The sequence below is a fragment of the Phascolarctos cinereus genome, unplaced genomic scaffold, assembly GCF_003287225.1.
Source record: "Phascolarctos cinereus isolate Bilbo 61053 unplaced genomic scaffold, phaCin_HiC Scaffold_5;HRSCAF=322, whole genome shotgun sequence".
NCBI classification, from domain to species: Eukaryota; Metazoa; Chordata; class Mammalia; order Diprotodontia; family Phascolarctidae; genus Phascolarctos; species Phascolarctos cinereus.
The window spans coordinates 103,442,875-103,469,509 of record NW_027555958.1 but is presented as its reverse complement, the minus strand read 5'-3'; the positions used below and the strand labels follow the sequence as shown (position 1 = coordinate 103,469,509).

The following is a 26,635-nucleotide window of genomic DNA, read 5'->3' as shown; positions in this document are numbered from 1 at the left end:
CTATGTATATGTATATACATAAGGATTTTGCTATTATTATTTTTTAAATGGGAGAAGCTGAGAAGGAAAGAAAATGAATACTTGTAAATTTTTTAAAAGTATATGCTACTAGCACTTTATAGATATGGAAAGACAGTACTGAAATATTAAGCAATGATAGAATATTGCAGTATCAAATATGTGGGAAATCCCTGAATTACAGACTACTATTTGAAATTTGGTCAACAATTAATGTGACAATCATCACTATATCTTATATTGTACATAAAATGCAAAATTTAGATTGGGAAATGCGGTTTATTAACGACAAAGGGTCTATGCATTTACCTTCCTTTTTAATTTAATTCAGTGAACATTTATTAAGTGCCTACTGCATGCAGGTATGGGAGAGCCAGGGGTGACATAGTGGGTAGAATGCTGAATTTGAAATCAGGGAGACCTGGGTTCAAATACTGCCTCAGAATCTAACTACTGTGAGACCACTAGCAAGTCACTTAAGTTACCCGAGTCTCCATTTCTTTACCTTTAATGAAATAATAATAACAATAATAATAGTTAATATTGATATATATTTTACTATATGCCAGCCCTTTACAATTATTATCTCATTTGATCTTTACAGCAACCCTATGCAGTAGGTGCTATTATTATCCCTATTTTATAGATGAAGAAACAGAGGCAAACTGAGGTTAAGTGATTTGCCCATGGTTACACAGCTAGTAGAATCTGAGGCCAGGTCTGCCACTCCATCCACTGTGCCATCCAGCCTGCCCCACCATAATACCTACCACATAGGATTGGATGAAGTTCAAATGAGATAATGCATATAAAGCACTATTTAAATGTCAGTTATTGCCATTGTCATGATAGGCAACAACAATACCAACATGAAAAACTTCACCCATTCTCTGGATGAAAAAAATTTGTTGTTGTTTAGTCATACAGTCGTGTCTAACTCTTGTGATCCCATGGACCGTAGCACACTGATACTGTCCACAGGGTTTTCTTGGCAAAGATACTTAAGGTTTGTCATTTTCTCGTCCAGTGCATTAAGGCAGACAGAGGTTAAGTGACTAACCCAGGGTCATATAGCTAGTAAGTATCTGCGGCCAGATTTGAACTCAGGAAAACGAGTCTTCCAGACTTTAGGCTGGGAGCTCTATACATTCAGACACCTAGTTGCCTCAAAAAAGCTTACTTTCTTATACATAATCATGCAGGCATTTGGACTGCAAATCTACTTCCCTGGCCTGCCAAGCCCCAACATCAAGGGTGTTCCCTCCTGGCCACTCACCACTCTGGCAGAAAGCTTCATCAGATCTGTCAGGGCACTGATCCACTCCGTCACAAGCCAGTGTGATGTCAATACAGCAGCCGTCATCACAGAAGAAATGATAGCGAGAGCAAACTTTCAAGCATTCTGTTTATAAAGCAAACCTCAAATCACTGGTAAGCTACATCTGGTGTGGGGTACATAAAACCTGTGACTTTTAGAGGTGTCTGGGGCAACAAAGAATAGGTAAAAGAAATATACCAACTCAAAGGGATGCAGCTACTGCAGAAAAAATTAAAAACTGGTCAGACTAACAGACTCTGGGAAAATTGGTGTGTCTAGGGACTCCAGCTATCAAATGAGACACATTTTCAGATACAGTTAATGTATTGGTTTCTTTTATTATTTATTGGATTGGATTGGATTTTATATGGCTATACTCATTCATTTTAAAGGAGGGCTTCAGTTTGGGGTGGGGTGATTAATGGAAAGCTATGGAAATACCCAAAAAAGCATCAATAAGATATAAAAAAATATACATGCATTACATATTATATTTATAATATATCTATACATACACACACACACACACACACACACACACACACACACACACACACATATATATATATATATATATACAAAATACATGGAAGAAAATGAAAAAGTCAGGACAGGACAGAACCAAACAAGGCAAGCTTCTGTGATACCAACTTTAAAAAGCAGTAACAAAGAAAAGATTTATGTAAACACCAAGGGCATAAAAAAATCAGACAAATGAATAAAGGAAAGAAGGTTGATATCTCTCCCCTTGGCATTCTTGTTCATGCCCCTCAAAATCTATGACCCATGAATCACTACGGACTTTCTCCTCCTACACATCTTCAGTAAATCTGTTTTTGAGTGAGGGGCATCCTCGAAGGATAAATACTGGTTCAGTGAAGATCACAGAGACTCAGAAATAGAAGGTATCTTAGAGATCCTTTAGTTCAGCCTTTCGTTTTATAGACGAGGAAACTGAGGCCCAGAGAGGTTAGGTGACTTGCTAGGGTACCATGTCTTCTTTTTTAGTGACCAGTGTCTTATACTTCTGTTTATGATGGAGCCCTATACTCACTCACTCATTCATTCACTGACTTGTCCAGAGTTATATAGCTAGTAAGTGTCTGAGGCTGGATTTGAACTCAGGTCTTCTTGATGCTAAGCCCAGTGCTCTATCCACTGAGCTCCCTAGCTGCCTCTGACACTAGTGATACTACATCTTAAAACACTACTTCATTATTTTTAAAGGAGACACTATCTCTCACCATACCACGTGTGTACTCTTGTCTCCTCACTAATAGTTTCTTTTGGTTAATCTTCAACCTGTGATTATTGCATCCTCTGAGTGAATGTCACAGTGTCCTTGGCTTAGGGCAGTGCCTTGCCAGAATTTCTGGTTTCTTGCTAATGACAATTTTATTTTTTCCAGATGATGAAATCATATTCCTTCCTGGGCTCTCAAGAAGAGCTTTTATCTAATTGGGGCTTCTAAGGAGAAGGCTTTTTTTTGAAGGATAATTTTTCTCCTCATAGTTAAATCAGTCTCATTAAAGCTTAGCAGCAACAGGAAGAAATGAGGATCAATACAGCATCTGTATTGTAAACTAACAGTACCTAACCAGAACTAGATCATGAAAAGTTTTAGGAACAAAGTAGATTAAACAGCTCTTTTTATAACACAAATGTAATATTAGATAGGGAATAGAAGGTATAGTGCACATACCCAAGCAAAGCTTTAGAGATTTCTGCTCTAGAAAAATAAATGATTAAGTTGTACTGTTGGAAAAGTCAGGAAAAAGCAAATGTTTGATCTTGAGGAAGTTGGAGAGTAACTGGAGTTAGAAAGAAGAGGGTAAGGAAAGAGGAGTGGTAGTAATTGTCACCAGGGAAGGAAGAGGGGAATAGGGCAAGTATTCCAGAGAATTCAGAGAAGATGGAGAGAAACAACAGCTAGAAATACAAGACAAGGACAGGAAGCATGCTGAAGAGTTCTGGGATAGCAAAGTCCTTATTAGGTTACATTTTTCAAAATCACCACAAGAAAACTCTAGATAACAATGAGTTAATGAAAACATCTGGCAAATTTAAATGGGCCATTTGTCCTACTTTAAGAACACACAGAAATGTCTGCTCGTGTGTAGAAGAGTTACTTTTGAATGCTTTTTTCAAGCTTTCTCATTTGAAAATACACAGCCTCTTCATACAAAATCTAATCCCACTGAGCCAGATTTCATTGCACAATCAACAGTGTCTGCTGCCTGCTGGCCTGTGACGAGGACGATATGGTAATGAAGTAGCCCTGAATCACTACAGCTCTGCCTGAACTACAAGGTCATTCTATGTTGCAGAATGATGAGCAGTGTTTGAAACGTTTCCACCTCCTGCTTTCAGTGCCTCAAAGCGTTTTACTCCCAGAGTCTGATTCCTAGCATCTTATTCATAAGGCAATGACAAAGCCCCACTGTGAGAGTAACTCAAGAGAACATTTGCAGTAACTACACTGCTAGCTTGCTCTGTAGAGGCGTACAAGGCCATTGGAAAGAAGGCGAGGGTCTGGAGCCTAACGCTGCTTTTCAAAGGACATTCACTTCACTTCGGCCCAGGCAACTTCAAAGACATTTTCTCATTTATAATTGCCAAGTTGCTACTGGAGACTGTAGAATCTGGCCAAGTGAATGGATGGAGGCAAACAAATGCCTGGCTGGTTGCCGGCCATCTGTCTGTCTTAGGCTACTTTCTCCCTGGCCCCAACATACTCACAGGGCCAGCCAGGGAGAAAACAGTGCTCTAGGTTGCTAGAGAAATAAACCTTTTCTATTTTTTTTTAGGGGCCAGGAATATGTTCACCTATAATTTTATACATGGGCAGAAACAAAGCCTAGTTCTAAATCTTGGTTCCCTAGAATCAATATTGGATTTGGAGCTTGGCTAGGCATATGCCTGGAAAGGCCTCTGACCCTGATACATACTAGCCAGAGCAAACCCTGAATGTACTGGGCACAAGTACCATTGATTCCTTTTTAAAAAAAAAATTATTTATTTTTATTTTTATTTTTTTTCCATTGATTCCTGAGAATAAGGTATCATATTACTTCTTGAGAGGAAGCCTGATGAAGCTAGCCTAGGAAACAAGAAGCCTGGATTTAGATCCTAAAGTTCACAAAACTAGCCATGTGACCCACGGGCATGCCATTTAAACTTTCTGTCCTCCAACTTCCTGATAAAAAAAAAAAGGCACAATTTCCTATTTCACAGGTTTGTGAGGAAGCCATTTATCAAGTAAACAAGATTTATTAAATGCTTATTACATGCCAGGCACTTGGGATACAAAGACAAAAGAAAAATAAAAGTACCTACCTTCAAGGAGCTTACATTCTAATGGGGAAGGCAACATACATACATATAGATATAGCCAATAACTTACAAAGCAGATGTAAGGCAACCTTAGTGGGGTAAGTACTAGCAGATGGGGTTTGGGAAACAGGAAAGACCTCATGTAAAAAGTAGTACTTGACCTGAGTCCTGAAGGAAACTCTGTATTCCAAGTGGTAGAAGTGAAAAGTAAAGACCCTTCCTACTGTAGGAGACCTTGAAAAGGCACAGAGGCAGGAGATGCCATCTAGAAAGCCAATTTGACTCAACCATAGAGTGTAGAGAGGAGTAATGGAGAATAAGGCTGAATAGGTAGGATGGGGCAAGGTTGTGAAAAGCTTTAAATTCGAAACTGAGGAGTTGATCTTAGAAGTAATTTATGGAGTTTATGGAGTGTGAGGGAGAGGACATGGTCACACCTGCTCTTTAGGAAAAATCACTTTGGCAACTGTGAGAAGGATGAATGGAGCAGGGAGAAGCTTGAGGCAGGGAGACCAAATAAGACATTATTATAATAGTTCAGACAAGAGGTGATGAGGGGCAGAATGAGGAAGGTGGCTGTGTGAATGAAGAGAAGGACTTGTATATGAGAGATGTGAGTGCTCTCTAAACTATAAAATGCTATATAAAGTGTGAGCTATTATTATTCTCCTGATTTATATCTAGTGCATTCAAATGTGTGCTCAAGAGACTGTTAAGTCAATCAGTCTTTACATTGAATAGCTGTTAATCAATTGTCCACACCTGGGACAGGAAGTCTAGTCTCCATTCACGTGGAGGTCAACTGAATGTCAGCCTACTGCTGTCTCATGGGCAAAGCTGTGAATTCTCTCACATGCTCCTATTGCTGGGATGGAGAAGAGCTGTCTGACCTGGTCACATTCACCCCATCTTCAAAGAAAGCTTAAAGTATAGGTGGCAAAGGAGATGGTCAGCAATTTTTTTTTCACCCTGTGACCAATAGTTTGTCCCCACCGTGTTGGGTGGATCCAACATGGTGAATTTTGGGGAAGACCTGAGCAAGATCTGCATAATTTGGGCATGGATGCATTATGATCAGCATCACTGGAGATAATACCCATATCAATGAGATGACAAATATAGTGAAGAATTGGCAACTGATAATTCCAGTGAAAAGCATAATGCACTGGAAGATTGCCAAGCTCCATAGGTTTTGAATTCTTAGAAAATTTTCTTTCTAATACGAATGCTGAGCCATATCTTTGATATGAGCCTAGAACAGTTATGGAGAAATTATGTTTATATTCTAATATTTTATCATTATTACTTAGCCCATTGTGTTAATTCCTTTGCAAATAACAGAGAGTCCAAGGCTGCCAGAGGCTTGCTGCAAGGTTAGGAAAAGTATGCAACATCTCAGGCTCACCAATATAGAATCTCTCCAAAAGTAACTTTCCCAATAATGGTTAAACAACCTTAGATATCTCACTTCTCCAGCTTTAGTACTGCCTAGTGCCATTTGTGAATAATCCATGCAACTCATATTGATTGGTTTATTATATGCACTTGATGCTTTCATCTTAGAAATGGGGAGTTTTAAAAAAATAATAAAGATAGATGATTATTCAAAAGAAGTGAATGTTAAGGCAGTGAATTTGTTTTGGATTTGTATGCTGCATATTTAAAAATTTTTTATTACTTATATATTTCTTTTTACTTATATATAATAACACTTAATATTCTTAAATAATTAAAACAAAACAAAATCCTGGCAATGTGTCTTATTTGTTTTTATCTGTTTAGAATTAAATATTGGCAGAGGCTCTCCTGGAAATACACACAGACACATACAAATATATACATATATGGGTTGTGATATATAACACATATTTATATATACATATAGACATCTATATGTACACATATATCTATACATACACATATTAAATCCATCAACAATCTTTAAGTAACATTCTTTCCAATAAGAGGCTGAGAATTTAGAAGTAGGACAAATAAAAAAAGGATGGGGCTTCTACTATGCCTTGAAACTCTCACACTCTATTAACCATCTTAAATTCCAGAAATAAGGACCTCTTATCTCACTCATACTGAAGTGTTAATCATCCTGAAATGATTTCAGATTTGGGGCTTCAGAAAATGAAATGGAACAACCAACAAAAGCCCTTATACTTAGGAAATCTATAGATCCATTAAAAAAAAGGCTTTTCTTTTTTGGTTGAATTATCCTCCAATGATACTTTCATTTTTCTCCCCCTCACCTACTGCAGTTTGTGCCTTGGGAAGTACAGTCACGGAGACATTGTCAGAGCTCCTCTGACCAGCAGTGTCTGTCACAGTCAGCTGGAAGACGTATACTCCTTCTTGCAAGTGGGATAGCTTCAGGATTCCTGATTGAGGTACCTGATCCAAAAACAGGAAATATCACATTTCACTTTGGAAAATTAAGGTATAGAGTTAATTTCAAAATTATGAACTGGTAACCACTGTTAACTATCATACGCTAACTCATTTCTGTTGCGGTAGAATTTAACATTTATTGAGTATGGGCAATGTTCCAGGTCAATGGTCTTCATGTTTTTTTTCAGCATGTAGCAGTATTGGTAAAACATTTTTTTTAAACATTTATCTCCAATCTGTGTATACCTATTTATATACATATAAATAACATACCATACCAAATAACTTAAATTACAATGTTTGCACAAAATAGAAATTAAAAGAGGATGAGATAAAGACAAAATAACATTTGATTCTAGTTTCAATAGGGAGTTGCTGCAATTGATTGAGTAAGGAATCAACATGGTTAGACCTATGCTTTAGGAAAATCACTTTGGCAGTTGTGTGGAGGATGGGTTAGAGAAGGTAGCCTTGAGGTAAGAGTCAGAAATATTTAAAAATAACTTTGGAAATAGTGGTACCAACCTCCCAGATTGTCAGAAAAATATCGACAGTATATATATGTGTGTTTGTGTGTGTGTATGTGTATATACACACAACATTTACATGTGTGTATATATATAATATAATAGATAGATAGATAGATAGATAGATAGATAGATAGATAGATAGATAGATAGATAGATATGTATATATCTTTTCAGTTTGCAAAGCTGTTTGCAAATATTATCTTGTTTTAGCTTCACAACAACCCTGGAAGATAGGTTAAGTGACTTGCTCAGAGTCACACAGCTAGTAAATCTGTGAGGCAGGATTTGAGTGAGGTCTTCCTGATTCAAGATCCATCCCTGAATCCACTGTGTCACCCAGTTGCCTAAAAAGGCAACAGTCCTCATGTTCATACACCGTTAGTTGAGATGTGGATTCAGAGAAAGAAAATGGAAAATTAAGTTTCTATCCTCATTTTTGCAAATAGAATATCTCTTCTTTTATAATGGGAGTCAGTAGGAGTCAATGGAAGACTGATAAACTCTGTAGAGATATAACAACCCTGTTAAGTAAGGGATCATGGGAACACAGGATTTAGAGCTGGGAAGGTTCCCTAGGGATCATCTAGCTCAACTTCCTTCTTTGAAGAAAGTGAGACCAAGAAGGGATATGTGACTTGCCCAGGGTCACCATGATGACCAACTGTTATTGAGACCTGCGCTTTAGGAAGATTGATCTGACACCAGTGTCCTAGGATAGAGTGACGAGAGAGAGGTTAGGAGGTTATTGTAGTACTCCACATGAGAGATTATGAGAGCCTGAAGGAAAGTGGTAACAGTGAGACTGGAAAAAAAAATATATTCTAGAGATATTGTTGAGATAGGAGCGATAGGACTTGGTGACTAACTAGATGGGGTCAGGGCAAGAGAGACAGAGATGTTATCAAAAGTTTGAGTAATGGATGATTGGGAAGAGGACTGTAGCATTAACAAAAATTGGTGGTTGTTCAGTTATTTCAGTCGTGTCTGACTCTTTGTGATCCCATTTGGGGTTTTCTTGGTAAACGTACCAGAGTGGTTTGCCATTTCATTCTTCAACTCATTTTACAGATAGAAAAACTGAGGCAAACAGGGTTAAGTGATTTGCCCAAGGTCACATAGCTAGTAAGTGTCTGAGACTGGATTTGAACTCAGGTCTTCCTGACTCCAAGCCTGACACTCTATCCATTGTACCACCTAGCTGCCCCTATATAAGCAAATACAGAATCTATTAATTCTCTTCTCAGATCTGGCCAGCATTTGTGTCAATTTTATAGTGTTCCCCGTGTTTTTTTTCCTGCTTTCTTTTTCAGTGAGGTATGGGGTAAGGGGTTGTCAGCACCCTCAGGTAAGATTGTAGAAAGTGCAGCAAGGATGTGAGAAACAGCTTGACCCTCCAGATATCTCCTGGGCTCTAGATTGGAGGGTCAGGTTCAAATCACAGGTCTATCTACCTGAGTAACCTTGGACAAATGACTTTACCTTTCTTGGTCTTTTTTTCCCCAGTAAGGCCCTTTTAAAATATATAATTTATCTTAATTGTTTCTCTACGGTTACTACTATATATAATATCTGTGGACAATTGATGAAATCTATCTGAGACTATTATTTGCTTGCACTGAAGTGTTTTGGCTTATATGACAGGATAAACCAACTTGTTCACAAGATTTCTTAAATCTTTTATTTGTAGTTTTTGTTTTTTGTGGGCCTCTCCCCACCCACCCCCAGGTGCTGAAATAGTACTAGGTAATAAAATTTAAACTATATTATAATTTCATTTGGCATTAGACCAACACAGACCTTCTGTTTTCACATGTAGCACTGACAATTTTTTTTCAGGTACTCACTATTCTGTTTTCAGATTCCAATTTGAAATAATTAGATTTGTTACCATTATGAGATTACACGCCTAGTTTGGGGCCTACTCTCTATTCACATAATCACCTTCCTAGTTCTGCCCCTCATTACTTCCTGCCTGAACTATTATAATAGCCTCTTAATTGTTCCCCACCTGGCCTGAAAGCCTCTCCATACTCCATTCATTCTCCTCACAGCTGTCAAAGTGATTTTCCTAAAGAGCAGGTCACCTCCCTCACACTCCATAAACTCCAGTTGCTCACTACTTTGGATAGGGCAATAGGGCCCCAAATGATTGGAAAAGGTGGAAAAACTATTTCTACTTATCTTGAACTTGGCAAGATTCTGGTTCATTAGTTTTTTCCCTCTTGGGTTTTTTTTCCCCTGTGTCCAAGTGTAGGCGCGAGAGAGAGAGAGAGAGAGTGTGTGTGTGTGTGTGTGTGTGTGTGTGTGTGTGTATGACTTATTAGCTGCATGAAAACCAGTACTACCTCTAGAGACGGAAGTCTTGATTCAAATCTCACCCCTGATACTTTTATTAAAAAAAAAAAATCCAAACTTAAATTTCCCAAAAGGAACACTTCCATACACACAGCAGAACAGGGAAAGAGAATTGCATATGAAACTGTAAATTATCATTTCCTACAATTTGCTTTTTTTTAAAAAAAAAGTATGTAATAAATTCCACATTATTTTCAAAACGGTCTAGATTCTTGTTTATGCTTTCTTTTAAACCTATTGTCTTCTGTGCCTTAAAAAAAAGTTGCAATGGTTTTGTCTCTTCTGGCATTACTATTGCTACTTCTCTTCTTCCCCATCCCCAAAACACCCTGAAATTTAAAAACTGAAAGAAAAAAGAAAACCTTTATAACAAATAGTCAAGCAAAATGAGTCCTCAAAGTAGCCTTACATGTCCAAAATATTTATCTCTGTGTACCCTGAATCCATTTTTTCCCCCTCTGTTAGGAGCTATGTGACATACTTCATCGTGAGTTTTCCTAGAGATGGTTTTCTATCATTGGACTGATCAGAGCTCTAAAGTCTCTCAAAATTGCGCGCACACGCACACACACACACACACACACACACACACACACACACACACGCGTGCATTTTACAATGCTGCATTTCTGTAACCTGTTCCCCTCACTTGGCCCAGCATCAGTTTATAATACACAGGATTCTCTGAAATCAACTCTTTCATCATTTTTATGGCACAAGAATATTCACTTGCATTCACATATCACTATGTGGTCAGCCATTCCTCAATCGATGGACACCCTCCTTAGATTTTATTTCTTTGCTTTTATTTTGTTTTTTCCCTTTTAACCCCACCTCCCTTTCAGGATCAGGAAGTTAGTTTTATTTGCAACCATTCACTCCTTAGCGTTCCCTCTCCTCCCCTCTGCATGGTTTCCCTGTCCAGATGACAAGGAACTTTAGGTGATGCCCTTCCTTCACGTTGGGATACACATTTTCTTTTATGACATGTAGCAAGTTCCAGCTCCATCTTTCTCCTTTTTATGCTAACATACATTTTAACTTCCCTTCTCTTTTTCCTCTTTAAAACCTCAGAACAGAACCAATCTGCCCCCCAGGATCTCTGTTTTTCTCATTGTACTCCCTCAATACTCTTTGAAGACATGAGGTTCTGAAGGGACATTTGGTTCTTCTTCCTATGTCAGAATTAGCATTAAATCATCATATAACCCCTTCCAATTACTCAAATGAATTTATCTTTCTAGGCTTTTTTTGAGTCTCACAATTATATTTCAAAGTTTCTATTCAGCTCTGATCTTTTCAACAGAAACACTTAAAGTCCATTAAAAATCCATTTTTTTTCCTACCTGTAAGATTATACTTAGCTTTGCAAGGCAAATTATTCTCAACCTGCGATTTGGGCTCTGACAATTCTAGAGCTTTTCATTTGGGGCTTTCTTTCAGAATGGTATTGGTGGATTTTTTCTATCTTTATTCTGACTTCTGATTCTAACAGATCTGGGGAGTTATTTATGTTTTCTTGAAATAGTGTCCAGGCTTTTAAAAAAATTAGTTTTCAGTGAGTTCCATGATTCTTAAATGATGTCTTCTAGATTTGTTTTCCAGGCCAATAGTTATTCTTTATCAGATATTTTACTTTTTTTTTCTATTTTTGCAATTTTTAAAATTTATTCTAGTATTTATTACTGTCTCATAGAGTTGCGAATTTATATTTGGTCAATTCTAGTTTTCAGGGCATCTGTTACTTGGGCAAGTTTTACTACTTTCTCTTTTAGGTTATTTATTCTCCTTCCAATTATTTCCTTTTCCTTTTCTTTTTTTTAGCTAGTCAATGGGGTTAAGTGACTTGCCCAGGGTCACACAGCTAGCGTTACATGTCTGAGGCTGGATTTGAACTCAGGTCCTGCTGAATCCAGGGCTGGTGCTCTATCCACTGAGCCACTTAGCTGCCCCTTCCTTCCAATTGTTTCCTAAAGAGCTTTTATTTAGCCTTTGTCTCTTGCTTCATTTTGTTTCTAAGTACTGACTGACCTTGTGGAAAAATTAATCTTTTCGTTTGAGTCTCCGGTTGCAGGTTAGAGTTACTTCCTTTCTCTTTTGAGAGGAATCTATACATCTACAACTATTTTTCATACTGTTTAGTGTTTTATCTATTTTACTTATTTCTCTAGTCTTAATTCCCGGTCTGGGATTTTGTGTCAGGATAAGCCCCTGCTGTGCTTTTGGGGTTGTGCGATTGTCCCTCCCAAGTCCTGCCCTGGTTCACCTAGATTCTGACCTCCATTTCCCAGAATTAGTTCCATTCCTCACCCCTCAATGTTTGAAGTTCAGAATGCTGGATCTTCAGGGCTTTCTGTGGCATCTCAGGACAGCATGCTAAGGATCTCAGAGCCCCTGAGCTTGAGGTGTCCTGATTTGAGTGGTGCCAGAGGCTTCCAAGGTCCCCACTTGGTACTTTCTTATCACCCCAGCTGCTTCTGGTATTCATTAGCTGTATGACCACTTAACTTTCTTACCCCAGTTTCCTCATCTACAAAATGAGGGAGGTTGGACCAGATGACTTTCTTCTGGTTCTAGATGTATAATTCTTATGATTTATTCAGCTTTAGTTTCTTCACTAGTAAAATGGGCACCTAACTCAAATGTTGTTGTGAAGATCAAATGAAATAATGAGTGCATATGTGAGCTATCATTATCACATACATATGCTTAGCATTATTTTCCTCTTGGACAAATATACTTTTAAAACAATTTTGCTTTGTTGTTCAGTTGTTTTTCATTCATGTCTGACTCTTCATCAACCCATTTGGGATTTTCTTGGCAGATATACTACAGTGCTTTGCCATTTCCTTTTCTAGGTCATATTACAGATGAGGAAACTGAGGCAAACAGGGTTAAGTGACTTGCCCAGGGTCACCCAGTTAGTGTCTGAGGCTAGATTTGAATCCAGGAAGATGAGTCCAGGCCCAGCACTCAAACCACTGTGCTTCCTGGTTGCCCAATTTTTAATTCCTTCATCCAGGTGGATATGATATACTTAGCCCATGCTCCCAGAAGTTGTTTTCATTCTGTAGAATGGTTCCGCAATTACCAAGGGACTACAGATATTGCATTGGCCATTTAAATGCTCAATCTATCGAAGGATATCATGAGCCATTAATAATAGCCACAATCAATATGGAGGAAATGTATTAATTGCAGAGCTTTCCTTGCACATTTCTGCCTGGATAAAAACTCACGACTCTTGGATCACTGTGTGGCTGAGAAGAGCCGAGTCATTCATAGTTGATCATTACACAATGTTGCTGATACTGTGTACAATGGTTTCCTCATTCTGCTCATCTCACTTTGCATCAGTTTGTACATGTCTTTCTAGGTTTTTCAAAATCCACCTGCTCAACATTTCTTTTCTTTTTTTTTTTTGCAATTGGGGTTAAGGGACTTGCCCAGAGTCACACAGCTAGTAAGTGTCAAGTGTTTGGTCTGAGGCCAGATTTGAACTCAGATCCTCCTGACTTCAGGGCCAGTGCTCTATCCACTGTGCCACCTAGCTGCCCCTGTGCTCAACATTTCTTTTAGCACAACAGTATTCCATTACATTCATACACCACAGCTTGTTCAGCCATTCCCCAATTGATGAACATCCCTTCAATGTCCAATATATTGCCACCATGAAAAGGGCTTAGAAATGCATGACCTTACAATAATCATCACATGTTAGTTTGACAGTATATTTGTTGAAGTCCCTGGAGTACAGACATATTATTTAATTTATTACCTCTCATATGCTCGTTTTTATTTGTGAAACCCTAGAAGTTGACATTCTGAACAGTTTCAGGATAGCACATGTTATCATTCCTATGTATTATAATTCAAAGTGTTCTGTGAATCACTTTAGGTTTATTACTGATTTTTAAAACTAATTTGTGAAATTTTACACTGTTACTGTTTGCTGAAGGGGACACTAAATCATTGTGAAGTGATTGACTTTCATCCCCCCTAAGAAAGACAACATGAGCAGCTAGGTGGAGTGATAGACAGAGTGATAGAGTGTTGGCCCTGGAGTCAGGAGGACTCATATCTCTGAGTTCAAATCTACTCTCAGACATTTACTAGCTGTGTGACACTGGGCAAGTCACTTAACTCTGTTTGCCTCAGTTTCCTCCTCTGTAAAATGAACTGCAGAAGGAAATGGTAAACCACTCCAGTATCTCTGCCAAGAAAATCCCAAATGGGGTCAGGAAGAGTTGGACATGACTAACACTACAATAACAAAGACAACATCTGTAGAGCTGGATCAGAACCTAAACCCGCTGACATGTTAAAATGTTCTGCTTTGGCCTCCAAACTGTTTTCAACCATTTTTTCTTTTTAAATGATTTATCAAATTATTTATTTAAAAACTTAATAGTATTGCACTTCAATAAAACAACTAAACTTACATTTTGCTTGACCTGCCCATTCCTGTTCACTTTTCCTTTTATAAGGTCTTATTCGCATTCATGCTGTTCTCCTGGTGCTGATTTTTATATTTACTTTGCATAGTTTCATGAGGGTTTTTCCAGATTTAAAAATATTTCTCATGCTTACCTATTTTAATTGCATCATAGGAGTTCATTTCATAGCATTACAGATTTAGAGCTGGAGGGGACTATAGAGTCATCTGCTCTTATTCCCTCATTGCCCTAATGAGATATTGAGGCCTAGTGAGGGCAGATTACTTGCCCAAGGTCACACAGGTAGCACCCAGCAGAGCTGGGGTTTGACATTAGCATGTCATCCGATTCCAAATCCAGCAGGCCTTATTCTGCATGACGCTGTTTCTATTAATGTACCACAATTGATTTGATCACTCCCTTATTATTAGACATTTCACATGTTTTCAGTGTTTATTTTTTACACTTATGAATAATACTGCATTGCCTAAAATAAATATTAAATAAATACAAATACCAAAATGGATTTGTGATCTCATCAGCCTGGATGTTTCCCTCCTAGTGATACAGTTTATTGTCATTTGTCCTTTGTTCTTGAAGAGGACCATGACATCAAAGAGGTGAGGCCATGACTTGCACATGAACTGGATTTAAGTGAGGGAAGGTTGGGCAAAGTTACCAGCCTTACTTTCTCCTCTGGAGCCATCTGGGCTCAGTGCTGAGATATAGATCAGGACGACTGGAGATGGCCCCTGATACAGCTTGTAACCCATCCATGTCCTCCCAAGAGTTCACCACAGGGGATCAATCTGACAATCTGGAGGCCCTCGATTTCTCTTGACACTGAGGCTATAACACTGGAACTCCTAGGCTGTCCACCTGTCTGTCATGCTTCACCTTATTAGCTCATCTTATTTTTTGATTATACATTTCCCTAGTGACATCCTTTACTCTAGTCCTTTGAAATTTCTTATTTGTTACATGTTGCAGCCTATTCACATTAAAAGCACCCCTCACCATTGTCTACTGTTCACATGAATTTTCAGTTCCTCAAAGATTGCTGTGTTTCATGGCATGTGCAACATGGAACACTTTCTAAAATAATACAAACATTATGAAAAAATATCTTTGGAACAAAATCTGTTTGCCTCCCCCCTACCCCTGTGCTTTCCTCATAACGCTCTTCTCATACAGTCCTCGCAACAGAAACATTGGGCCAAAATGTATTATTATTTATGGAACATTTGCTATTTGCCAGATCATTTTCCTAAGGTGGCACACACCTTTGCCACCCTTGAGTTTTGTTGGCTTTGTCTTTGCCAGTTTTGAAAATTAAATAATTAATTTGATGGGCATGAAAAATCAAAGTTGTTTTAATTTGCATTTCTTTGATTAGTGAAGTTTTTTTAAAGTGATAATTACCAATTTGGTTTTTCTATTTTTATAAACTTTCCCTATGAAATGGATATTGTATTTTAACAGTTCCTTATATATTTTAGGTGTTATTTATTAACCAAATTTTTTTCACATAAAATATATTTTTAGCCAATCTGCATTTTTTCTTTTGTCTTATTACCATAGCTAACATTTTTAGAACTATGTTTAAATAATAATAGGGAGAGAGATATACTTGCTAATATATTGGGAAAACTTCACGAGTTCATCTTTTGCAAATAATACTTACTTCTGACTTAAATTGTTCTTTTGATAATGCTAAAGAAGGTATCTTTCATGCTTATGCTTTTTAGGGCTTAAATATTTTTGAAAATGATATTTTTTAATATTGCCTGGATTCCCCCCCCCTTCTCCTTCCTGCTCCTAGGAGGCAACATCTTATAACAATTTTTTAAAGAAGAAGAAAAAAAAAAGAGGAAGAAGAGAAAATAAATGTCGCAAAACCAGCCAATGCATAAAAATACATGATATCATATACAATGTTCCATACCAGTGAACCCCTGCTTCTGCAAAGAAGTAGAGGGAAGGTATCTTCTCACATCTTTTCATTGGGGCTAAACTTGTTATTTATTATTTCACTACATTCAGTTTCAATTCTTATGGTTGCTGGTTCTTCCATTTACATTGTTGTGGTCATTTATTGTTTTCCTGGCTCTGCTTACTTCATTTTGCATCAGTTCATGTAAGTCTTTCCAAGTGTCTCTGGATTCACCATGTTTGTTGCTTCTTTATACCACAGTAATATTCCATTGCATTCATATACCAAAATTTCTTTGGCCATTCCCCAAACAATGAAAGTCTGCTTTGTTTCTAGTTCTTTGCTACCACAAAAGGTGCTGCTATAAATATTTGGTGTATATGGAGACTTTCTTTTTATAATTTACTTCCTTGGAAATATACTTAGCAGTGTAAATTCTGAGTTAAAGCTTTTTAGGGTTTTTGACAGAAATTAATGCTGTTTTGCCAAAGGCTTTTTTAAAAACACCTATTGAAATAATCAAGTAAATTTTTGTTGTTCATATGATTTATTATGCTAATTGTTTTTCCAATATTTAACCATTCTTGCATCCCTAGTATGAATCCAACTTGGACATAATGAAATTTTTCTGCATATATTATCATACAGTAGTGGACTCTTTAAGGATTTTATTTAAAATGTTTGCATCACGATTCATTAGCAACATTGCTTTATAGTCCTTTCCCTCCTGTTCTCTCTAGAGTCTGGGTATCAAGACAATGCTCTTCTTATAAAAGGAGTTTAGTAACATGCCTTCTGTCTTGGTTTTTGAAAATAATTTTTGTTGAATATGTATTGATTGTTCTTTAAACCTTTGAAAGAATTCACTAAATCCCTGTGATTTTTTTTCTTTGACAGTTCATTTATGGTTTACTTAATTTCTTCTCCTGAAAAACTTCTGCTCTTAATTATTTGCTAATTTGGGTATTTCTATTTTTGGATACTCCTATGCTTCCCCTGAGTTCTTAATTTTGATGGCATATAAGTGAATATGGTAGTTTTTGGTAATTCACTTTCTTTCCTTTTATTTTGAATATACCCTATTCATTTTTAACATTGGTAATTTAATTTCCCCCTCTATTTCTCGATCAGTTTAGCTATATTTTTGTTAGTCTTTTTAAAAAATTAAGCTTTTAGTTTTGCTTATCAGTTCTATAGCTACTGATCTATTAGAGTCTCTTGTTATTCTTCACCATTTATATATTTGCATATATATATATATCTATATATAATCTATAATTTATTCTATAATCTATTTGTATATGTATATATAAAATCTATGCTGTTATCTGGTTCTAGTAATTTATGGCTCAAAATAGCCATTGGTGTTTTGATTGGAATTGCATTAAATACAGGGTATTCCAAAAATCTTAGTGTAGTTTTAAGCTTTAATAGGTTAAAATAAACTTTTTAATGGCTTAGAAGTGCACAAAGACTTTTGGACACTCTGTATGTGAATTATATTGGGAGTATTGTCACTCTTGCTCTATCTGTTTGTGTTGTGTGTGGGAGACTGGGTGGTTCTGGGCCTGGCTGGGTAGATTGGTATGTGGATGTGAGATAAAGGGGGTTATTCTCTAGGTGGTAATTTTGGGCCTAGCTTGCTGAGGATTTCTATGTCTGTGGTGACAGGGAATTTATTTAAGCTGTGTAACTGAAAATATGTAATGGAAACAAATCAGGATGAGTGTAGAAGTAGAACTAAGGGTAATAAGTGATGATCACAATACTAGGGCAGCCCCCCCCCCCCAAGCTTTGGCAAGATATCCCGCACAGATTGTAGTGATGTGAAACCAGGTCGGTGCTCTTAATCAGATTACTGTTTCTGTGTTGAATGAACTACAAATAGAAAGGGGCTAGGGACACAATATGGCTCCAGTCTACCTTTCCTATTTTATCTCCTACCACTTACCTATGTGAACCCCATTTTCCACTCAAACTGGGCTAGATGTTGTCCCACACTACATCAGGCATTTTCCTACCTCCAAACCAACCCTCGTGTTCTTTCTTCCTTCTCGAATGTCTTTTTCTCCAATCTTTTTTTTTTTTCTTTTTAGGCACTTGGGGATAAGTGACTTGCCCAGAGTCACACAGCTAGTAAGTATCAAGTGTTTGGTCTGAGACTAGATTTGAACTCAGGTCCTCCTGACTTCAGGGCTGGTACTCCATCGCGCCACCTAGCTGCCCCTCCAATCTTTACCCATAGAAGTGTGACACATTATTTATTCAAAGTCTGAGAAAGCCTTTCTTGAATTCTTTCAATTGGATTTAATCTCTCCCTCTTTTGAATCCTCCTAATACTTTTTTCTGTGCTTCTCAGGGTTATTTATCATATTCTCTCTTTTATTACACTTGCTTGTACATTTCTTTTAGTTCCTTCACTCCTACTACCCTATAAGGTGACTGAAGGCAGTAACTGTTTTATACATCTCATTCCTTACTGGGCTTTGCCCACAGCAAGAACTTAATAAATATCTGTTGAACTGAAAGGCACAATAGCATAAACAACTGTAATGTTCAAATGAATGATTAGCAGAAAGCCAAGGACAAAAATATGTTCTCAAAAACACATAACTTAAATTGCTAAAAAAACATCTCAAACAAAAATAGCTAGAAAGATGTTTTCTTTTCTAAAGATATAGATTATTCGCGAAGATAAAGAACAGTGATGTTATTAAATGTTATTTTTAGATTTCAGATAGGATTAATAATGAAGATGCCCATCTACTTTCTTAAGTTTATTCCATTGCAAAAAATTATCATGTGATGATGCTTGTAATATACCTGTTTCAAAGTTAACAAGTATCTTGCCTGGAGTCACACAGCCCCACGTGTCAGGAACAGATTGGTGATGCTTGGTCATTTCAGTTGTGTTCAATTTTTCATGACCCCACTTAGGGTTTTCTTGGCAAAGATACTAGAACAGTTTGCCATTTCCTTCTCCAGCTCATTTTATAGATGAACCATGGCAAAAAGAATTAAGTGACTTGCCCAGAGTCACACAGCTAGTAAATGTTTGAGGCCAGATTTGAACTCAGGAAGTTGAGTCTTCCTGACATCAGGCTTGGCACTCTATTTACTATGCCACTTAGCTGCCATGTTATAGGCAGGATGTGAACCCAATTCTTCCTGACCACAAGGTCAATTCTCTATTGACACCCCACACTGCTTCCCTAACCAGGATAAAATCTGGGCAATAAGAATTCTTTATCTACTTTGTTTTTCCATTTTGGGTAGGTAGGCTAATCTCTCTTGAGTGACCCTGAGAAGGCCTTATGGTATTACTAATCAATCACCACAATATTGACTCCAAACAAGAATATCTAGAGAACTTTGCCTTTGATAAAGAATCCCTTTTCTCTTTAAGCTTTGAACAGGATATTCTCAAGGGCACCAAAGAACACCTTGGTGAACATTTTTCTCTTTTCTGTGCTTTGCTTGATGTCTACATTCAGCAGTTTGTTGAAGAGAGTTATCTCTACTTTTGGGTCTATCATATGAGTTTAACATAGAGAAGGAATAAATTTTATTCAAGAAGACCCCTTAAGGCTGAGATGTTTTTCTAAGTCAAAAGCCTTTTATTTTTTGTAATCAGTAGACGGCAGAGAGATTTAAAATTTCCATACTTCAGTCAGCTATGTGACCACATAGACGGAGTCTGCTATAAAAAATTGTAAAAGGCTTTTTTGAAAAAAAATTATTATCCTGAACTTGAGAAGCATCAAACACGAACATTTCCATACACAATTAATAGAAAGAGGACTGTATATGAAACTCCAAATTTCTCTTATGTAAAGCTTATGTTTAAAATATGGATTAAAAGCTTAACATATTTCAAAGCTGTCTTGTTTATATGTGTCACTCTCAACTTCATTCTCTTCTCATCTTCAATGATATTTTCTTTATTTCCTCCTCTTTTAATACCATTAATCCTTACCGCCTTCTCCTGTTCCCAAGCCTTCCCATGAAAAAAATTAAAATGAACTTTTTCTTGTAATCATGATCAAGCAAAACAAATCACACACTGTCCCATTTGAAATGTTAGGTCTCATTCCTCAACTCTAGTCCATCTATTCTTTGTCTGGAGGTGGGTAGCAGGCGACATCACCATCTTCTGGAGGTCATTACGTTGATCAGTTTCTAAGTCTTTCAAAGTTGTGGTTTAAAACTTTTTAAAAAAAATTTTACAATGTTGTATATGTTGTATAAACTGTTCTGCTTGTTCTGCTCAGTTTACTCTGCATTGGTTGATATAAGTCTTTCCAAGTTTCTCTAAAGTTTCCTTAGGCATTTTTATGGTGCAGTAATATTCACTTACATTCATATTACATAATTTGCTTGGTCATTTCCCAGTTGATGGGCATCTTTTTATTTTCTAGTTCTCTGCTAGCATAAAAAAGTGCTGCATTAAGTAGAATGGTACATATGAGTCTTTTTCTTCATCTTTGATCTCTTTTGGGTGAAAGCTGAGTCATGTTACAGCTGGGTCAGAGAATACACATATTTTAAGGACATTTTGGGCGTAGTTCCAAGTTACTTTCCCGAATGGCTGGACCAGTTCACAGGCTCCACTGAGAGTATCCATTTGCTGGTTTTTCTACAGTCCCTCCATATCACTCATTTTCTTTTTTGTCATCTTTTCCAATATGATGAATATGAAGTGGAAACTCAGAGTTGTTTTAATTTGCATTTCTCTTATTGTTAGTGATTTGGACCATTTTTCCATATGATTATAGCTTAGATTTCTTTCCCTTCAGAGCTGCCAGTTCATATTCTTTTACATGGCTTTTGTTCTTTTATATTCAAATCAATTCCTGATGGATATTAGAGGTCAAATCTTTATCAGAGAAACTTCCTGAAAATTTCCCCCCTCCATTTCACTATTCCCCCTTCTAATTTCAACTGTAATTGATTCCTTTTGGGCAAAAGCTGTTCAATTTTATATAATCAAATCTGTGCATTTTGTCTATTGTGATCCTCTTTATTCCTCGTTTGATCAAAAACTCTTTCTCTATCCATAGTTATCAAAGGTATCTCTGTCCATTGTCCTCTAATTTGCTTGAGATCAGACCTTTTATATCTATACCATGCATTCATTTGGAGCTTATCGTGATATAGTGTGAAATATTTGTTTAAACTGAATTTCTACAGCACTGTAGGAACTTTTGTTGAATAGTGAAGCCTTAGCCTAGTGGTTAGAGTATTTTGGTTTGTTGAATGTTATAACTAGTAAGTCAGTCTGTCAGTCAGTAAATAAACATTTATTAATCACCCATTATATGTCAGGCACTGGGGATTCAAAGAAAGGCAAAAGATAAGTCCTTGCTCTCAATGACCTTACAGTCTAATGGGGAAGACAAAATGCAAATTAACATGTACAAACAAAATATATGAAAGATAAACTGGAAATAATCCTTTGCTTCTGTATGTTTGTACCTAATCTCTTTTACTGATCAACTTTTCTATTTTCTTAATCGAGTCCTAAAATTTAGATGATCACTGCTTTGCAGAATAGTTTGAGATCTGGTACTGCTACATGCTTATTCTTCCCTCTTTTTTTTTTCCTCATTGATATTCCTTCTTTATTTTTTTCCTCAATATTCTTGATCTTTTGTTATTCCAGATACATTTTGTTATTTTTTCTAGCACTATAAAGTAACATCTTAGTAGTTTGGGTGCCTTGTCAGTGAATAAATTGTTAGGTAGTATTGTTATTTTTTATCATATTGGCATGGTACAACCATGAGCAATTAATATCTTTACCATGATGCAAATAAAACAACTAGACTATCTGAAACAACAGAAATGGAAAAAAGAAACAATTCAGGATATTCTGAAATTAATCCTCAATTGGATAAATAGCACATTAAAAAAAAAAACTTAAGCAAGAATCAATACCAGCATTGAAATAAAAGAAGAATATGTGGAATTTTTTTTTAAACACAGGAAGAAGTAAAGCTAGAATAAAAACTGAGATGAAAGGTTGAAAAAAAGTTACAAATGTAGGAATTATAACAAACATAAAATCAATAGAAGCTTCTAAGAACAGACTTACTATAGCAGAAAACAGAATTTCAGACAGCATAGATTAAGTGGAGCAATAAGCTAATAAAATCACTCAGTTATTGAAACAATTATAAATGATGTAAATTCTAATGGCAGTCTTATGCTAGCTATCTGTAAAATAGCTACCTACCTCACAGACTTGTTGTAAGGATCAAATTAGATTTTTACTTTAATTTTACTTTTTCCTTGATCACTTGCAGCCATCATTAATATTATTATCAATAACTTTGGGCTTACTGCCATCTCAGGAAATTAAGAAAAACCAAAAAATCAAGTAGCATATTTCAATTTCAGGAAACTTATTCAAGAAAATTTTCCAAAATTATATAGAGTAGCAACATACAGTAAAAAGAATTCCTAGACACACTATCACTGAGTTCTGACACTATAGTAACAAGCCATGACATAGTAGAAGAGTGTTGGATTTAGGTTCAGAAGAGCTGGGTTCCGATCCTTGCTCTGTAATTTACTGTCTTTGTGACCTTGAATAAGGCACTTAACCTCATTGACCCTCAGTTTCCTCACATGAAAAATGATGGATCCAAATATAGAATCTCTTAAGTTCTCTTCCAATTCTAAATCTTTGTCCTATAAAATAATTTTATAAGCTACAAGATGAAAGATAGAAATGACGTACTTGTCAACAAAAATAAAATCAATAAAAACTAACACTCAGAAGAATTAGAATATGATGGGTCCAAAATTAACGAGAATGAGTCCAAAACTTTTTATCTAGCAAAGCCTCATGTGATGCATGAAGGTAAGAGATAGACATCTGTGAAGCATATGGGCTTGGAAAAGTATATAGAGAGAGACAGACATCAATAAAGTTTTTAAGCAACCTTAAAGCCTGAAAGCCCCAAAGATAAATACTTAAAACAGCTCACACCTATCAATTAGAGATAAATCAGTGACTAATTAAGTTTGAGAAGCTTTAGAATATTGTTAAATTATTAAATGTTTCAGAAGTGTGTCTCAATTAAAAAAAATTAAAAGACAATGGAAGGGGGACAGGGCAGAATTTTGTTCCGCCATTTTTTCAGTCATGTCCGACTCTTTGTGACCCTATTTGGGATTTCCTCGGACATTGGAACAGTTTGCCATTTCCTTCTCCAGCTCATTCTACAGATCAGGAAACTGAAGCAAACAGGGTTAAGTGACTTGCCCAGGGTCATATAGGTAGCAAGTGTCTGAGGCTAAATTTGAACTCAGAAAGGTAAGTCTTCCTGACTCCAGCCCAGGACTCTATCCACTGTGCCACCTAGCAATAGTTCCAAAGCAAATCCCCTGCCTTTGATGAACAGGGAGTCCAGAGTTAAAGAAATCTGTAAAGTTAGAAGTGCTAAACACAGGAACTTTGTTAGCATGATCTAGTTAAATTTGTTAGTAAAACAATAAAAGTAAGACCATATAGCTTTCTGGTAAATTGAATAATAATTTAACAAAAAAAATAGTAAAAGAAAAGAAATTTAACAGTCATAAAACTAAATATAAATGGACTGAATTCTTCAACAAAAAGAAAATCATGTTATTAGTTAAAAATTAGGATTCAACTATATATTATTTATAGGAAGCACATTTGATTCAGTATGGTCTTCTTAAACACACACACATATGTACATATATACATATGTGTGTGTGTGTATATATATATGTATAGGTATATAGGTATACCTATACATACATATACAACATTTGAAATTATAAGGTAATATTATAACCATGGAAAAACATGAGAAGTATTTCAATCCCTCTCCCATGAATTCCTCTTTTACTACCTTACCTTTGAGATTATCTTCCATCTATACTGCATATGTCTTGTATGTATATAGTTGTTGAAATATTGTCTTAAAGCCCTGAAAGCCCCAAAGATAAATACTTTAAAAATTCTTATCTATTAGAGATAATTCACTTACTACTTAAGTTTGAGCAGCTTTAGAATATTGTTAAATCATTAAATGTTTCAGAAGCGTGTCTCAGAAAAAAATTTAAAAGACAATGGAAGGGGGCCATTCCTTTCTTAGTATCTCTAGTACTTAAGACAGTGTTTGGAATATAGTAATCAAGAATTGTATACTGTCACTACTTTTATTTGACATAGTCTTAGAAATGTTAGCAAGCCTGGTGAGGCATGACAAAAGAAAAGGATTGCATATTGGCCATTTAGAAGTTAAAATATTTTATTTTCAGCTGGTATGATTTTTTTTTGTCTAGACTACTTCAAACAAACAATCCAAAGTAACAAATTACTTTAACAAATAGGAAGATATAAGATAAATCCACAGAAAAGAAAAATCTGTGTTCCTATAAACTATCAACCAGAACCAAGAGAAATTGATAAAGACAATTTATAGTAATGACAAACTGCCTCCAAGAATGGGGCATTAAACTATTAAGAAAAAATGGAGACATATGAGGAAAAATTCAAAATGATTTTTGACAGAACTCAAGGAAGAACTCAACAAATGGACAGATAGTGCCTGTTTAAGTAAAGACAAATAGAGTAAAAATGTCAATACTTCCCTATTTAATGTATAGATAATGAAATATCAATCAAACTATCACTAGTGTACTTTACAGAACAAAATCCACGACAAAGTTCACATGGAAAACAATAAGGAGAACTATGGAAAAAAAAAAGAACAAGGTCCTAACATACCAGATTTCAAAATCGATAACTATAAAACTTTTTTTTTAAAGTGCAGAGTGGGGAGAAAGGAAAATAGATTAATGGAACACCAAAGATAATCCTTATACACACACACACATCCATACACACACAGAAATGCAAAGATCGTTTGATCCTAGGAAAAAATGTTTTATTACTCTATCATAACTAATAGTAGAATCACTTTTCTGTTCAATAAAGACTACTGGGAAAACAGAATAGTTGCATAGTGAAAAAAGGGTTTTGATCCAGTTCTCTCTGTGCCATACTGTACTGTGGACTTTCTTTAGAAATCTTTTCATCCTGGAACCTCACTTCAGCCCTAGAATTCATACAGTGGAAATGCCTTCCGCTCCTTGGCCCTTCCCTCTGATTAAATAACTTCTCCCAGAGCCTCCATTTAAGGAGGACCTCAGGTCAGCCATGTTTCATTCCTCTTTAGGCTGCAACACAGTCCACATTTGCTCTACAGAGCCCCCAGAATAGGTACGTGCATCCCCCAATCTTCCCCACCTCCAGCCAAACCTTCAGCTTCATTTTATGTGTAATCTTCCCTTATTAGAATGTGAGCTTCTTGAGGGCAGTGATAGTCTTTTTTTTTTTTTGTGAGGCAATGGGGTTAAGTGACTTGCCCAGGGTCACATAGCTAGTAAGTGTCAAGTGTCTGAGGCCAGATTTGAACTCAGGTCTTCCTGAATCCAGGGCTGGCGCTCTGGCAGCCCCAGGGATAATCTTTCTTTCAGTTTGTATTTGTATTGCCAGCACTTAGTACAGTGCCTGGAACTAATAAGTATTTAATAAATGCTATTTGATGGATGCATTATTTCAGTTGATTTGCACATGGTGCTACAGGTATTATTTTCCCTATTTTGTAAATGAGGAAACAAAGGGCAGCCTTTGACATGTACTGGCTCCATGGCTTAAGGGTGTCTTTAACCTCTGAGTGGCCCAGGTGTTGAAGAATAGATGCCAATATGCATTAGCAGAGAGTTTCGTTACTGAATTACCTACGCCAATGAAATCACAGCTGTAATCATCTAGTCCCTCCACATAATTATTTTATATTAAAATCAATGCTTTTTTGTATACATTTAAAAGTAGGGTTTTTAAAAACACCTTGCCAAATTCTTGAACATGAAATATTTGTTAACTATATATGAGGTGATAAATCAGTGATTCCTACCCTTCCCCACTTCTCAAATCCAAGTGTTTCCTTGAATATAGTTATCCTTAGATTGAAATTAAAGTGGACGGAAAGCTTCCACACCATGGTTTGAAAAAGCTACCCGTCATACAGGTCCATGATCCTGGTGTGTAAGCAGCAACGTGACGAGCCAGTCATTTTTATCTGAACCAATTCCAGCCCAGACTAAATACACATTAAAGACAGGACATTTTCTTACCTTAAGGTTGCCTGCTACAACTAAATGGGAGCTCTTTACATAACCTTTCCCCTCAATCCAGGGGGGCTCAATTATATTTAAGTCACTAAAAGCTTTTATCTTGTGCAAAACCAAGGTGTCAGGTAATGCTAGATTTAAG

At 36.4% G+C, this 26,635-nt stretch overlaps 1 protein-coding gene across 3 annotated transcripts in view; it reads right to left on the bottom strand.

Annotated features, from left to right (window-relative positions):
• LRP11 (LDL receptor related protein 11) overlaps nucleotides 1-26,635 on the bottom strand; it is a 95,489-nt gene that overhangs the window by 34,911 nt on the left and 33,943 nt on the right. For 2 of the 3 annotated variants that reach the window (XM_020986598.2, XM_020986597.2), the window contains exons 3-4: nucleotides 6,928-7,069; nucleotides 1,295-1,420 (exon numbers count right to left, since the gene is read on the bottom strand). In XM_020986598.2, the coding sequence (XP_020842257.1) occupies nucleotides 1,295-1,420; nucleotides 6,928-7,069 (268 nt within the window). The remainder of the gene's footprint in view (nucleotides 1-1,294; nucleotides 1,421-6,927; nucleotides 7,070-26,635) is intronic. The other variant, XM_020986599.2, reaches the window with a different exon arrangement.